General features: G+C 39.2%; 1 protein-coding gene across 7 annotated transcripts in view; it reads left to right on the forward strand.

The window, feature by feature from the left end:
* The first annotated feature begins 230 nt into the window (after positions 1–230).
* The window catches only part of LOC115153276 (protein bicaudal C homolog 1), a 76,057-nt gene continuing 60,849 nt past the window's right edge, over positions 231–15,438 (forward strand). For 4 of the 7 annotated variants that reach the window (XM_029698545.1, XM_029698546.1, XM_029698547.1 and 1 more), the window contains exon 1: positions 232–807. In XM_029698545.1, coding sequence (XP_029554405.1) covers positions 615–807 — 193 coding nt within the window. In that variant the 5' untranslated portion in view covers positions 232–614. Of the gene's footprint in view, positions 808–15,438 lie in introns of all 7 variants that reach the window. The other 3 variants (XM_029698543.1, XM_029698544.1, XM_029698548.1) reach the window with 2 other exon arrangements.

Raw genomic sequence — 15,438 nt, forward strand, 5'->3', positions numbered from 1 at the left:
GTGGAGTGGAGCTTTATAGTTAGGGTAGTATACTTGTTGACATCATGTGACCTGCGTACCTTCAAAATTATTCCGCAATCCTAATTTATTCGAAAACACCGTTTACGTCATAATTTGTCGCAATGAAAAAAGTTACAGACAAAAGAAAATCAACCCCTCTCGAACGAATACAAATGTTGTCGATCTATAGAACATTCCTCCTATACCTATCTTCCGTTTTCATTACACATTTTCAAAATATATTTTTTTTTGCGACGTTGTTTTTGTCGGATAAACCTGGGTCAATGGAAAATTAACCTGTTTATTGGGACAAATGACAGGAAGGAATAGTACATGCTAAAGAAACTACATTTGGGAGGAGTTCCACATCTTCGAGTTGTGTCTGACACCTGAAACTTTACTTGTGTTCTAGACTCAGCAGAACCGCCACTCAATGGGGAGAACAGAGGGGATCGAGGAAACGGTCGAGGAAGAAGTCAATGCGCAACAATGAGTCTGGACAAAATCTCAAAGTGATAGATAAATAAGGGAAAGTAGGTTTTACAATCCACAACGTGGTAGTTTAATTTTTTTTCGAAACGCAGTGGCCATTGGAAACGTTGCTGTGCAGCGCAATGGCTGCCCAGTGCGACTCTCTGAGCGGATACTTGCAACAGTCGGACCAGGGCTCAAATAGCGAGCGTAGTACTGACTCCCCGGTCCCCGGCTCCGAGGATGACTTGAGCGGACCCCATGCCTTACCAGACCCGGAGTGGACGGAGGAGAGATTTCGAGTGGACCGCAAGAAACTGGAAGTCATGTTATTAGGTAAAGAAAAAAAATACAGAAATATTTTTGCCATGTTTTGCAAAATTATAAAACATTCCTTTGTTTTGAGAATGGGAACGATGCCAACCGTATGCTTCCAAAAACTATCTTTTACCCTTCATATGGTATTTGTAGTTTTTTCCTTCACATTCAGTTGCTTATTTTCGTGTCCAGTAATTTATAGGCCTATGTATTACTTTGTAGCGTATCCTGCTGTTAGACTGTCCAGCAGAATTTTGTTTTGGTCATCATTTGAAACATTTCTTTGTACTTTATTTTGACCACAGAAAGCAATTTGACATTGTGGCTTCTGCTGGGATGGTATTGAGCTATAATCAATGTCATATCGTAGTTTTTTTCCCCTAGGATGGGCATATAGTCTAATATAGAACGTTGCCTCAATCAATAGTACATGCATTAAAACAAACTTTATAGACACGGTACAATAGTTTATGCAATACTAGTTATTTAATTCTGACTGAAGTTTAGCATTGTTACGTGTGGTCACGGTCACCACTAAAGCCGCGGGAAGTAGGGGTGCTGCAACAACCCCTGTTAAATTTTATTTTTATATATATTTATATATCATTTTTTATATATATATATGTATGTATGTGTATATATATATACATATATATATGTGTGTGTGTGTGTGTGTGTGTGTGTGTGTGTGTGTGTGTGTGTATATATATATATATATATATATATATATATATATATATATATATATATATATATATATATATAAAATTATTTTTCTTCATAAAAGTAGTGCACTGGGCCTTTACTAGTATTAGCAGACTGATATAGAAGTCTGTAGCAGGACCAAAAAATAATTCAGCATATCCACAGTATCTTGCAGGATTCAATAGGTGGAATTGTAAGAGTTGTTGCCCTGTCCCTTTCTCTGCGATTGTCATTCTAATGGTATTCAGATAGAATACAACTAATTCCTCAACTTTGCACCTTTTGATGTAAATGTTTATGGGCAAAGACACATCCACATTAAATTAAATATTTTTTCTTGATCAAACAAACACTTTTCGTGCAGTATTAATTTACCATCCTTACAAACCACTTAATGCAAATGTACATTACTGTATGGTCATGTAGGTTTGTACCCATAGACTTTCCATCACCATGAAGAATAACAATGCACAATGCAATATTTGAGTACATTGAGACATCAAGTGGTTTGTGACGATGATGTGGCTCATTTGGTAGAGCATGGCGCTTGAAATGCTAGGATTGTGGGTTTGATTACCATGGGGGACCAGTATGAAAATGTATGCACTCTACTGTAAGTTGCTCTTGATAAGAGCATCTACTAAAATGGAAAAGGAAGAGTAGACCATTTCAGTTTTCACATAGAAGTAAGTTGCATTTGCAAAGTATTTCAAGAACCTGGAAAACATCAAGCAAGTATTTGTATATTCCACAAGTATTATCAGATTAACTGTTTTGTACAGATAATTATCAGACCCAAGTTACAAATGCTGGGGCCTCCCGAGTGTCGCAGTATTCTAAAGCACTGCATCGCAGTGCTAGCTGTGCCACTAGAGATTCTGGGTTCGAGTCCAGGCTCTGTCGCAGCCGGCTGCGACTGGGAGACTCATTGGGCGGCGTACAATTGGCCCAGCGTTGTCCGGGTTACTTTTGAGTGCACAACATTTTAGAGAAATAAGCTTTTCGTGTGTATGGAACACTTTACATGTTGCGTTTTTATATTTTTGTTCAGAATACATTTAGTTTCAATTTCTTCAAAAAAGTAGTGCACTTGGCCTTTACTAGTCCTGTATTAGCAGACCAATATAGACGTCTTCAGTAATGTTTCTACGTCTCTACCCCACCCCACCCCCTCAGCAAAATGATCGCAGCAACCCCGCACCCAAACTACTTCCCACGGCTATGGTCAGCACACATGCATCAATAATGCTTGTGCTGTGGTCAGCAGTTAAGGAGCATGCACACAACTCAACCAATAGGAGTCGCTATGAGCAAGTGTGTGTTATGGTCATGACTCAAGTTTTACCTTTCTCAATAGCTGGCGAAAACACTTCTCTCAGCAAGACCCCTTAATGAGATCAAACTATCCTAAAAATATTTCCTGGTCATTGCTAGCATCACCATTGTAAAAGCCTACATTTTTTTAATGATTATTAAACCTCATTAAAAGTGTCTATGAAGACCATTTTAGTTTATAGTCTATATTTGCTGTACTGTACAAACCTGTAATCATAGATCTGGCTGAGATACAAAGCGGACCTGCATCCAATGTTATCGTTTTCCAGGTGGTGGTTGTTTTTTTTCACTCCTATCTAATCATCAATCTCTGTCACTGTCATGTCAGTGAACAGTTAAATGACTGATGTCAGGTTTTGTGTTTGGTCAGTCTCTGAGACATCCCTAGGAGTGTGTAAAGGATGAGATCATCGTCATCCGTTATTGCAACACACAATCTTGTAGAGGAAGATTCCAGCGTTATGTAACTGAAGAAGATTCTTTATCAATCCCACATGAAGATAGTGAGTCGCCATCAGCTGGAGAAACAGCCAAAGGAGACCGTACGGGGAACATTAACAAGATATGAGATAATCAACCCGAAGAAAACAACCCATGAAAGCTCAAATAATATCATACAAAACAAGGGGTTTCATATTCAGCTTGACACAAGACAACCCATGTCTTAGTCTGTCTTGACTGTTCTTTCTTATCCTGTTGGATATGAAGATATCTAGTCAGTGGAATTCTGTTTGCTCTACTCTCCCTTGATTATTTTCTTTTTCATTACAGTACTCTTTTGATTATAACGAATTCATCTCTGATTAATGTTGTTTCATGCTCTAAGCCTCTCCTCAGTGAATGAGTGTGCCCAATATAATCCAGATCTTTTTGGGTGGACGTTATAATAAAAATCATTGTTTAATTGGAGCACAGTTATCAAACCTGCTCTTAAATTCTGTTTTGAAGATTAAATAAAAACAGTTTTAGGTTAATTAGGAGAGCCTGAGGATTTTGAGGATGCACTCTTTGTTAATTGAATTTAATGGCTTTGATTTCTTTTTTTGGTTAAAAGAAAATATGCAGTTTGTCTTTTGTATACAGGAATTATGGCAGCTGGTTTTAAAGTAACCCCCATTTCTCTGTCTCTCTCACACACTCACTCACTCACACACACACACACCATTGGCGAAAATCTGAAATCAACTTTGGGGGGGACAATTACATGAAATTTTCTCAAGAGCAATTCCTGAGGGGGACACCAAAAGTAGTGCTGTAACACATAGCCTACATTGTAATATGGTAAATGTATATTGAGGAACCAAAGAAATAAGGTGTTTGCCGTACTCTTAACTACCGGTACCCAAAACTACACAACTAATCACAACAGCAATACCATTGCCTTTAACAAATCTTAGTTCAGTCACCAGTTTAAGTTGAGAGTGGGGGTATCCATGGCATTTTCCAATTATGTTCCTATTTTACAAGTCAAAAAAATTGAGAACCTTTCATAATGTTGCCAAACAAAGACTCAACAAACTTACCTGAGACTCCCTGTCTTTGCCAGTCTGTCCCTGCATATCTGTCCCCAACTCTGCTGTCTGTGTGCCATCTGTTGCCTGCTCTGCCTAATGACATCATTGTGAAACATTTCCATTAGAATTTCATTTCTTTCTTATGAACATTTTATCAACTAGTCTTTGAGATATTAGGCTACTAGGGTTCTTACTATGCGTTTTGGTGTATTGAAAAATACTCTGATGTCCGTCTTTTATTTTTCTGCCATTTTTCTACCTGGCTGGCTGGCTACACACACACACACAGTGTGTAGGTTATTTACAGTAGGAGATGGGCTTCTATCATCTTCAATCATTCTATTTGGGCTTCGATCTAAAAGGTAGCTAGCAAATGTGAAACGGATTAAAATGACAAGAGTTGACAGCTGTATGAGTTCACCATTTACACAACATATGCTGCAACCTTTTGTAATTTTAATAGTTTGTTTCATATTGGCTGGCTTCCAACAATAGCTGAATTTGCAAAGCTAGCGAGCACCAATTCAGTTTCATTGGTGTTTGCTATAATCTTTGCTACCCGGGTTAAATAAAGGTGAAATAAAATAAATAAAAGTTCACTTGCGACAATTTAGCTTTTGCAACGAGACCATTAAATATATTTAAGACAATGGTAGAAGAGAGTGTAGTTCTGTTCAGTTTGGATTTCAGTTTATCGCTAACCTTATCACAGGGACTTTGAAGCACTAACTTACATCATCTGCATGCTGATTCCATCTTTGACGACGCCACAAATGGAATAGGTACTAGCTAGCTTAATAGTTAATATTTGCGCGCTAGCTCTGCATATTCAGCTAGTGTGTGTGCGCGATTGACTGGATTAACCTCACGTCAGTTACGTAGCAAGGAACTGGCAGTGGATCAAACCATTGTGAGGAAAAGGGTGGGGGGGTTGCAATCTTTTGAAACTTAAAAACGCGCTATTAAGTGTCTATAATCAGCACAATTGCTTTCATTGCGTATTATTAATCTTATTTCAATTACATAGTTATGTTTCAGTGATATATTGGGGGGGACAAATCATATTTTTCCCAGGATGGGGGGGTCGTGTCCCCCCCGGGATTTCCGCCCTTGACACACACACTCACTTCCAGCTCAGCTCCACCTGGTTGTGGCCCCGTTGCTGCTACGCTGCTCTGCATTCCTTAAAGCTCCATGTCATCCCTGCCTTTTCCAGGAAAACAACTTAACAAGAGGCCGTCCCTAAACCCAAGTCTGCTGGACATACTGTATGCAACGTTGTGCGTGTGTGTGCGTGCACAGAGGAAATCTCTTTAACATGTTGTTTTCTAGTGCCTTCTATGACCATGGCAGGAATTCCCCATGTTAACATTTAGCTCATGGCATGAAGTGAATATTACTCTTTGTTTCCATCTCTGGTCAGTCATTGGCCTTTTCTCAATTGGGGAAGTCAATCCTCCTCAACTCATCCCTTCTTGGGGGATGGTCGCCATATGTATGAGCGTGTCAATTCGTTAATTGGTAAACGGAGGAGTTTGCTCCTCTCCTCAAGTGCCTCTGGTGGAATAATTTTGAAATCCGCCACACCCCCTTGAAACAGCTGTTGTACTCTCAGGAGAAAAGCATGCATACATTTACATTACTTGTTGTTTTATCAATAAAATGTCTAGAACAACTAGATACATTTCTTTTTTTTACCACCTTACACATGTATTTGGGGATTCCACCTCTGTAAACATAATTTGCCCTAGTGGAAAAGGATAGTTTTCATTTTATACAAGTATTTGTTTCCTCCTCGCTTACCTTTCACCTTTTTCAAAAAGGAGGGGAGGAAAGGATGCAAGGAATTAAGGCAATCCAATTGAGAATCTCTAAATGGTTCAGGGTGAGTGGTCATACAATCTCAACCGTGAAACAGCAATAGCCTTTATCTACTACCTCTTATCTGGTGGAGTTCCAGGATGTACTCGATCCCATGGGGCTTGTCAATTTTTTTAAAGACATTCATTCTTCAACATTAGTAAGAGTATCCTTGTGTTTTTTTAAATGCACAATTAACCAGTGCATTCGGAAGTATTCAGACCCCGTGACTTTTTCCACATTTTGTTAAGCTTCTGCCTTATTCTAAAATTGATTAAATCATTTTTTTCCCCCCTCGTCGACACACAATACCCCATAATGACAAAGCAAAAACCTTTTTTTAAATAAAAAACTGAAATATTAAATTTACATAAGTAATCAGACCCTTTTACTCAGTACTTTGTTGAAGCACCTTTGGCAGCGATTACAGCCTCAAGTCTTCTTGGGTATGATGCTACAAGCTGGGCACACCTGTATTTGGAGAGTTTCTCCCATTCTTCTCGGAAGATTCTCTCAAGCTCTGTCAGGTTGGATGGGGAGCGTCGCGGCACAGCTATTGTCAGGTCTTTCCAGAGAAGTTAGATCGGGTTCAAGTCCGGAATCTGGCTGGGCCACTCAAGGACATTCAGAGACTTGTCCCGAAGCCACTCCTGCGTTGTCTTGGCTGTGTGCTTAGGGTCATTGTCATGTTGGAAGTTGAACCTTCTGTCTGAGGTCTTGAGCGCTCTGGAGCAGGTTTTCATCAAGGATCTCTCTGTACTTTGCTCTGTTCATCTTACCCTCAATCCTGACTAGTCTCCCAGTCCCTGCTGAAAAACATCCCCACAGCATGATGCTGCCACCACCATGCTTCACCGTAGGGATGGTGCCAGGTTTCCTCCAGATGTGACGCTTGACATTCAAGCCAAAGAGTTCAATCTCAGCTTCATCAGAGTAGAGAATCAGAGTCCTTTAGGTGCCTTTTGGCAAACTCCAAGTAGGCTGTCATGTGCCTTTTTACTGAGGAGTGGCTTCCACTGGTCACTCTACCATAGAAGCCTGATTGGTGGAGTGCTGCGGAGATTGTCCTTCCTCCACAGAGGAACTGGAGTTCTGTCAGTGACCATCGGGTTCTTGGTCACCTCCCCAAGGTCACCTCCCTGAGGTGACCAAGCCTTCCCCAGATCTGTACCTCGACAATCCTGTCTTGGAGCTCTATGGATAATTCCTTCGACCTCATGGCTCCAATCAAGTTGTAGAAACATCTCAAGGAGAATCAATGGAAACCTGAACTCAATTTCGACTCTCATAGCAAAGGGTCTGAATATTTGTGTAAAATTTGTAATTTTGCAAAAATTCTAAAAACCTGTTTTCACTTTGTTATTATCGGGTATTGTGTTTAGATTGAGGGGGTGGGGGGAACAATTTAATCCATTTTAGAATAAGGCTGTAATGTAACAAAATGTGGAAAAGGGAAGGGGTCTGAATACTTTTCGAATGCACTGTATATGTACCTCCAAGCCTGTTTAGGATGCTCTGATTGGTCCTTAACATGTTATCTTCAGCATTGTAACATCTGGCTCTGTTTTCTTTAGAGGAGAGGGCTTTGTTGATGTGGGACTCTGTCCTGAAGTGGACACAGCCCAGAGTTTGACCCATAATGAAATCATTGTGTGGGAACTTCCAGTATATGTTTACTCCAGGTTTTATTATCTGTGACCGTATCTCTGGACTCCCTTGCTTTGAAACTTGTGTAACCTGCACTATGCAAAAGGAGAAGGATCTGTACAAAGCCTTGCTAATGTTTTAAAGGTGCTTAACAACATTTCCTCTCATCTCAACCTCCAGTCTTGAGAAGTTTTGGAAGTCTTCATTTAAGAGTAGTAAAAAAAACACCTGTTAGGAATGTGTGTGGGTTTTTATTTTGTGAAGTAGTGAGACATCTTATCTGAATAGCCATACATAGGCATCTCTTGGCTTGCATTGCAGTGTGACTTATTTCCAATCCTCCCTATAAAATCCATTAAGCCAGTATCTATTCTTCCAGATAGTCATGAGGTGTTGAAATACATATATTCTCCAACACGTTTACACACATGGATCTACTGTATGTCAAGACTGTTTTTACTATGAGAGGCATATTACTTCTAACTGAATTGATACGTGTATACTGTAAGTGGGGCTGAGGATATACATGTTTTTATAGTGTCCTCTGTTTTGTCTGTTTCCCCTGCTATCTGTATCAGAGTTTCTGAGCTGAAGGGAGTGTGTAAGATTAAGTTGGAGGAGAGTAGGGGTTGTTGAGTCAGACATTACAAGCCATACCTGAAAGGGGAGTACTTTAAAGATGCATAGACTGAGGAATAGGCTGAGGAAAGCGAGATTATGACCATCCCATTTTTAGAGTGAATTTAGACTTTAGACTGAATTTCATTCAATAGGGCAACCCCTGCTGAGTACATTTCTGACATGTCTCATCGGCATAATTAGATGGACAACATGAACGTGGATATGCATGACTTTTTAGGGCACAATGAGTAACTCCTTAGAAACATCATGATGACAACACTGTACATCACCACATTAGAAGGAAATAGGCCTAAACAGTGTTAGTGGGTATGTGGCATATTTTTCCTACCAGTTTGGAACAGATCCTTTTTCCGAAGAATTAGGGGAAATAATGAGCTGAATAGTAATAAGTCCCCCGACCGTGGAGAACCTCCGTTACAGATTGTAACAATTTGTTTTGGTGCCCTACTTCTAAATAAAATGACATGGTCATATTGAAATGCCTCATATTGCCTGTCAAGGCATTATCCGTTAATGATTGTAAGGTGTCAAACTGTCTGCAGCCCTCAAGTTAGGATGACCAGACATCCCTGATTTCTGGGGTAAGTCCCCGATTTTGGTGGCCTGTCCCGAGTAAGAGCTGTCCCCGGAAATGTCAGTGATTAGCCCTCAGAATGAAAAAAGCAACTCTGGAAGTTAAATTGAGGCTGATATTTAAATAATCAAACGCTGTGTCCGATCAGATTTGCATGTAAAACTTGTTTGCTCAGACCTTATGAGACCTTCTGAGTAGAGGTCGACCGATTAATCGAAATGGCCGTTTTTAATTAGGGCCGATTTCAAGTTTTCATAACAATCGGTATTTTTGGCCACCGATTTGCCGAATTATTTATTAATATATATTTTTTTACACCTTTATTTAACTAGGCAAGTCAGATTAAGAACACGTTCTTATTTTCAATGACGGCCTAGGAACGGGGGTTAACTGCATTGTTCAGGGGGGATTCGGGGATTCGTTTTTGCAACCTTCTGGTTACTAGTCCAACGCTCTAACCACCGGCCTTACATTGCACTCCACGAGGAGCCTGCATGGCAGGCTGACTACCTGTTACGTGAGGGCAGCAAGAAGCAAAGGTAAGTTGCTAGCTAGCTTTAAACTTATCTTCTAAAAAAACTATCAATCTTAACATAATCACTAGTTAACTACACATGGTTGATGATATTACTAGTTTATCTAACGTGTCCTGCGTTGCATATAATCGATGCGGTGCCTGTTAATTTCTCATCGAATCACAGCCTACTTCAACAAACGGGTGATGATTTAACAAGCGCATTTGTGAAAAAAGCACTGTTATTGCACCAATGTACCTAACCATAAACATCAATGCCTTTCTTTAAAATCAATACACAACTCTATATTTTTAAACCTGCATATTTAGTTAATATTGCCTGCTAACATGAAATTGTGTCACTGCTCTTGCGTTCATTGCCTGGCTCATTGCGAACTAATTTGCCAGAATTTTACGTAATTATGACATACCATTGAAGGTTGTGCAATGTAACAGCAATATTTAGACTTAGGGATGCCACCTGTTAGATAAAATACGGACCGGTTCCGTATTTCACTGAAAGAAAAAAAAACGTTTTGTTTTCAAGATGATAGTTTCCGGATTCTAACATATTAATGACCTAAGGCTCGTATTTCTGTGTGTTTATTATAATTAAGTCTATGATTTGATAGAGCAGTCTGACTGAGCGGTGGTAGGCACCAGCAGGCTCGTAAGCATTCATTCAAACAGCACTTTTGTGCGTTTTGCCAGCAGCTCTTTGCAATGCATTGCACTGTTTATGACTTCAAGCCTGTCAACTCCCAAGATTAGGCTGGTGTAACCGATGTGAAATGGCTAGCTAGTTAGCGGGTGCGGGCTAATAGCGTTTCAAACGTCACTCGCTCTGAGACTTGGAGTAGTTGTTCCCCTTGCTCAACATGGGTAACGCTGCTTCGAGGGTGGCTGTTGTCGACGTGTTCCTGGTTCGAGCCCAGGTAGGAGCGAGGAGAGGGACGGAAGCTATACTGTTACACTGGCAATACTAAAGTGCCTATAAGAACATCCAATAGTCAAAGGTATATGAAATACAAATCATATAGAGAGAGAGAGTCCGATAATTCCTATAATAACTACAACCTAAAACTTCTTACCTGGGAATATTGAAGACTCATGTTAAAGGAACCACCAGCTTTCATATGTTCCCATGTTCTGAGCAAGGCACTTAAGCGTTAGCTTTCTTACATGGCACATATTGCACTTTTACTTTCTTCTCCAACACTTTGTTTTTACATTATTTAAACCAAATTGAACATGTTTCATTATTTATTTGAGGCTAAATTGATTTTCTTGATGTATTATATTAAGTTAAAATAAGTGTTCATTCAGTATTGTTGTAATTGTCATTATTACAAATAAATAAAAAAAATTGGCCGTTTTTTTTATTTTTTTTATTTTTTATTTTTTTTTATTATTTTCATGTAATTTTTTTTATTTTTTATCGGTATTGGCGTTGAAAAATCATAGTCGGTCGACCTCTACTTCTGAGAACGTTTGCTCAGTGATGGGCTACATTTTAACCACCACATGAACAACATGCCCAGCATTGGCTACAAAACATGGGTGATATTATAATTACTAGAAATGATAAGATAATGAAAACTGTGGAGGGGTAGTACATGTCTCTGCTATAGTTAATAAAAGTGAAAATGGATAGCTTAATATTGTTCCAAATAAAATATATATATATTTAATTTATTATTATTATTATTATTATTATTATTATTATTATTATTATTATTTTTTGTATTTCATTTCCAAAATCTGGTCACCTTACCTCAAGTACTTTGGTGCAGGAAGAAAACTTGAATGTGGTGTAGAGTTTAAAAAAAAAAAAAAATTTTTATGGTTCGCTGGTCACAAACTACCAATCTACTCTGAATAAAAATATAAAAGCTACATGTAAAGTGTTGGTCCCATGTTTCATGAGCTGAAATAAAAAATCCCAGAAATGTTCCAGCACAAAAAGCTTTGTCTCAAATTTTGTGCACAAATTTGTTTACATCCCTATTAGTGAGCATTTTTGCCATGATAATCCATCCACCTGACAGGTGTGGCATATCAAGAAGCTGATTAAACAGCATGGTCATTACACAGGTGCACCTTGTGCTGGGGACAATACAAGGCCACTCTAAAATGTGCAGTTTTGTCACACAACACAATGCCACAGATGTCATGAGAGAATTCACCGAAGCTGTTGCCAGAGAATTTAATATTAATTTCTCTACCATAAGCTGTCTCTCCAACATTGTTTTAGGAGAATTTGGCAGTACTTCCAACCGGCCTCACAACCGCAGACCACATTTAAGGCATCGTGTGGACGAGCGGTTTGCTGACGTCAACCTTGTGAAAAGAGTACCCCCATGCCGGTGGGGTTATGGTATGGGCAGGCATAACCTATGGACAATGAACACAGTTGCATTTTATCGATGGCAATTTGAATGCACAGAGATACCGTGATGAGATCCTGAGGCCCATTGTCGTGCCATTCATCCGCCGCCATCACCTCATGTTTCAGCATGATGATGTCGCAAGGATCAGTACACAATTCCTGCAAGCTGAAAATGTCCCAGTTCTTCCATGTTCTGCAAACTCACCAGACATGTCACAGATTGAGCATGTTTGGGATGCTCTGGATCGAGTGTATGATAGCGTGTTCCATTTCCTGCCAATATCCAGCAACTTCGCACAGCCATTGAGAGTGGGACAACATTCCACAGGCCACAATCAACAGCCTGATCAACTCAATGTGAAGGAAATGTGTAGTACTGCATGAGGCAAATGGTGGTCACACCAGATACTGACTGGTTTTCTGATCCACACCCCTACCTTTTTTTAAAGGTATCTTTGACCAACGGATGCATATCTGTCTTCCCAGTCATGTGAAATCCCTAGATTAGGGCCTAATTGACTGATTTCCTTATATGAACTGTAACTTTTTGTTCAGTATAATTAAAGAGGATTTTTATTCACTCAAGTGTGGGAAAGCATTGCCTCTCAATTTCTAAAAACAAATGTAAATATGTCCATGTATGAGTAGTTTCCATAGTTACAAGCAAGGTAAACTGATGTGTATTTGGAGACTTATTGTTAATTTCATGCTAACCAAATGTCATTAGTGTTATGTTCCTCAGCAAGAACCAAAAATGTTGCTCAAACAGAAAGGGGAACAGAGTCACCTAACCAAAACGAAACAGGAGGGGTTCTGAAAGACACTCTTGGGGGTGTCCACTGAGCACCCACTAAATTTGCCCGAGAAGAGGCAAACAAAAGAAAAATCCACACCAAAGTTAAAGACAGGAAGCAAAACAAAAAGGTGGCGCAAAATGAAACCAGGGGATTTGGATAAAGGATTGTTTGTAAAGAAATCAAAATAGGGAGAGCCAAATAAAGATGTTGACCCTCCACATCTCTCAAGACAACTGGAGCACTGGGCCAGCCACTCTTAAACAGCACCTAGGCCAGCACAGGTGAAACACCCTCCCACCAATGAGATGGCAACCAGCACAGGTGTAACACACTGACCAACGAGGTGACACCAATCGGTGCGCCCTACGGGCCAATGAGCTATACGTGCTAAAGTCCAACCTCAAAACATAAATGGAAAAAACAAAGCCTGTAACAATAACTAACCGTACAGTGACACCAAGTAGTCCATGCCCTGCAACATTACCCACTCTTGCCCAATAGAAATGGAACAGAGTACATTGATGCTGAGCTCGTATGTAAAACTGATTATGTATGGAAAAAGGCAGACTCACAAACTGGGTCAAAATGCCAAAAAAAGGGTATGTCTCCTCTCTGCTGCACATGTCCACATTCTGTCTTGAAACAGTGTGGAGTGTGCGTGTGTATACAGGCCCCCATTCTTGTCTTCCTCCTTGGTGCTGAGTAAGAGCTTTTGACAGGAAGTGAGTGTCGTGTGGGGAATGTGCTGCAGGCTCTCTCTCTACTGCAGGAGAACACAGGCCTGTTGTTTTAACCTCCAAAACCACATACTGTCAGACATTGAAAGGGTCCAATGTCATATACTATTAAATTAATGGCCTGTTTTAAGTGGTGTTTACTGTGGACATTACTGTAACGGATCATGAGGGAGCTCAAAGAAAGTTGTGTAAACCTAAATATACCATAGTAGAATAAAATAATTGGAGCTTTAACAGCACGCTGTGCAGTGCTTCTCAACATCGTGGGAAGCATACATTATGCCAAAACGGTATGTGGTTGAAAATTATTTAATTTATTTTCTAATCATACTGTTGTTATTTTATCTGGATCTGTGCCTTTGTATACTGTAGTTCCCCTCTCTTCCAACCTTTTCTGAAAAATGGTGATACAAATATATTAAACTTTTCTTATACAGTGAATTCCTTTCTCCAAAGCATAATGAAGCTTTCAAGATCCTCTAATATAATTTAGCTTTGGTCTTGTGGAAAAACCTGTTTCTTTACTCATGAAAATAAAACCTGACTCAAGCTCTCTGACCCATTTCTCTGCTTCTGGAACTGTAAATGAGGTGAAATGAATACTTGTTTTTTACTTCACTCAAAGCCCTTTTTCTGCACCTTCAAAGTGCAGATTTACATTCTGTCTGGTTTACGGCTGCTATAAAATGCAAAACAAGAAGTTTGGGCTGAGACACACTCCTCCAGCCCCTCTGATGGAGCCAGATCTCACACTACATACCTGGTACTAGGGGAATGTTTCTGGAAAGTTTGCAACAACTCACTCACAATTCACACATGGGGGTGAAATGGGAAAATACCCAGGATGTGATAACGCATCATTCCTGCACCTGATTATCTTGCCTTTACTTAGCAATTAAACCAACAGTCTGAGTCAGTGGTTGTAGATATGTTTATTGTTTGTGTCTCCTATTTTTTTGTTATGGGCAATTCCATGGTAACGGAATTACGCTGAAACTCAAATTTTCACTTTAAAATGTATACCAAACAAAAACCATTGATTTTCAAAGTTTAACAAACCATACAACTCTATGGACAAGGAGTACTTTTAACAATTTCCACAGAAGATTTTACAAAAACACATTTACAGGAAGAACTGTGCAGATACAAACTTTGATAACAGAATAAAACTGAGGGAGATTTTACTGTAATTCTGTTTGAAAAACGCATCTGCAAATTTTTTACAGTAATTTTTTTATTTTTATTTATTTTTTACTTTAAATTGTTCAAAGTTGTCATTGTGCATAGAGTTGTATAGTTTGTTAAACTTTTTGAAATCATCATTTTTTTTTTTTTTTGGCATACCTTTTTTAAAGTGAAAAGTCAGTGTCAGAGTAATTCCGTCACTATGGAATTGCCCTTATTTGACTTGTGTGTGTATATATAGTTGGAAAAAGGAAAAATTTTGTTAGCAGTGTGTTTTATTTTTAACTGTTTATGTGGGATGTCTTAAACTGTCTAGTGTTTATGGATGTTGAGTTGTGAGTTGTGTAAGCTCTGCATCATATTATTTTCTCAACCTGATGACCTTAGTAACTGAGTCCAGTACTGGCAGTATGTCAACTCCACTGCAACATTACACATCTGGGAGTTTGTTTATTTATGTATTTATTATTTCACAGTTGCATGGCAACTGCACATACTTTTTTTCCCTGTGAAAGGAGCCATTTGGAGATGACAGCAGTCTGTGTTCTGGACAGGAACACAATAAGGGCTTGGGTCTTCCTGGGGCATACAGTGCATTCGGAAAGAATTCAGATCCCTTTACTTTTTCCAAATGTTGTTACGTTACAACCTTATTTCTAAAATGGATTAAATAAACATGTTCCCTCATCAATCTACACAAAATACCCATGACAAAGAGAACAGGTTTTTAGAAATGTTTGCTAATTTCTT

This window comes from Salmo trutta, chromosome 18 (assembly GCF_901001165.1).
Source record: "Salmo trutta chromosome 18, fSalTru1.1, whole genome shotgun sequence".
Lineage (NCBI taxonomy): Eukaryota > Metazoa > Chordata > Actinopteri > Salmoniformes > Salmonidae > Salmo > Salmo trutta.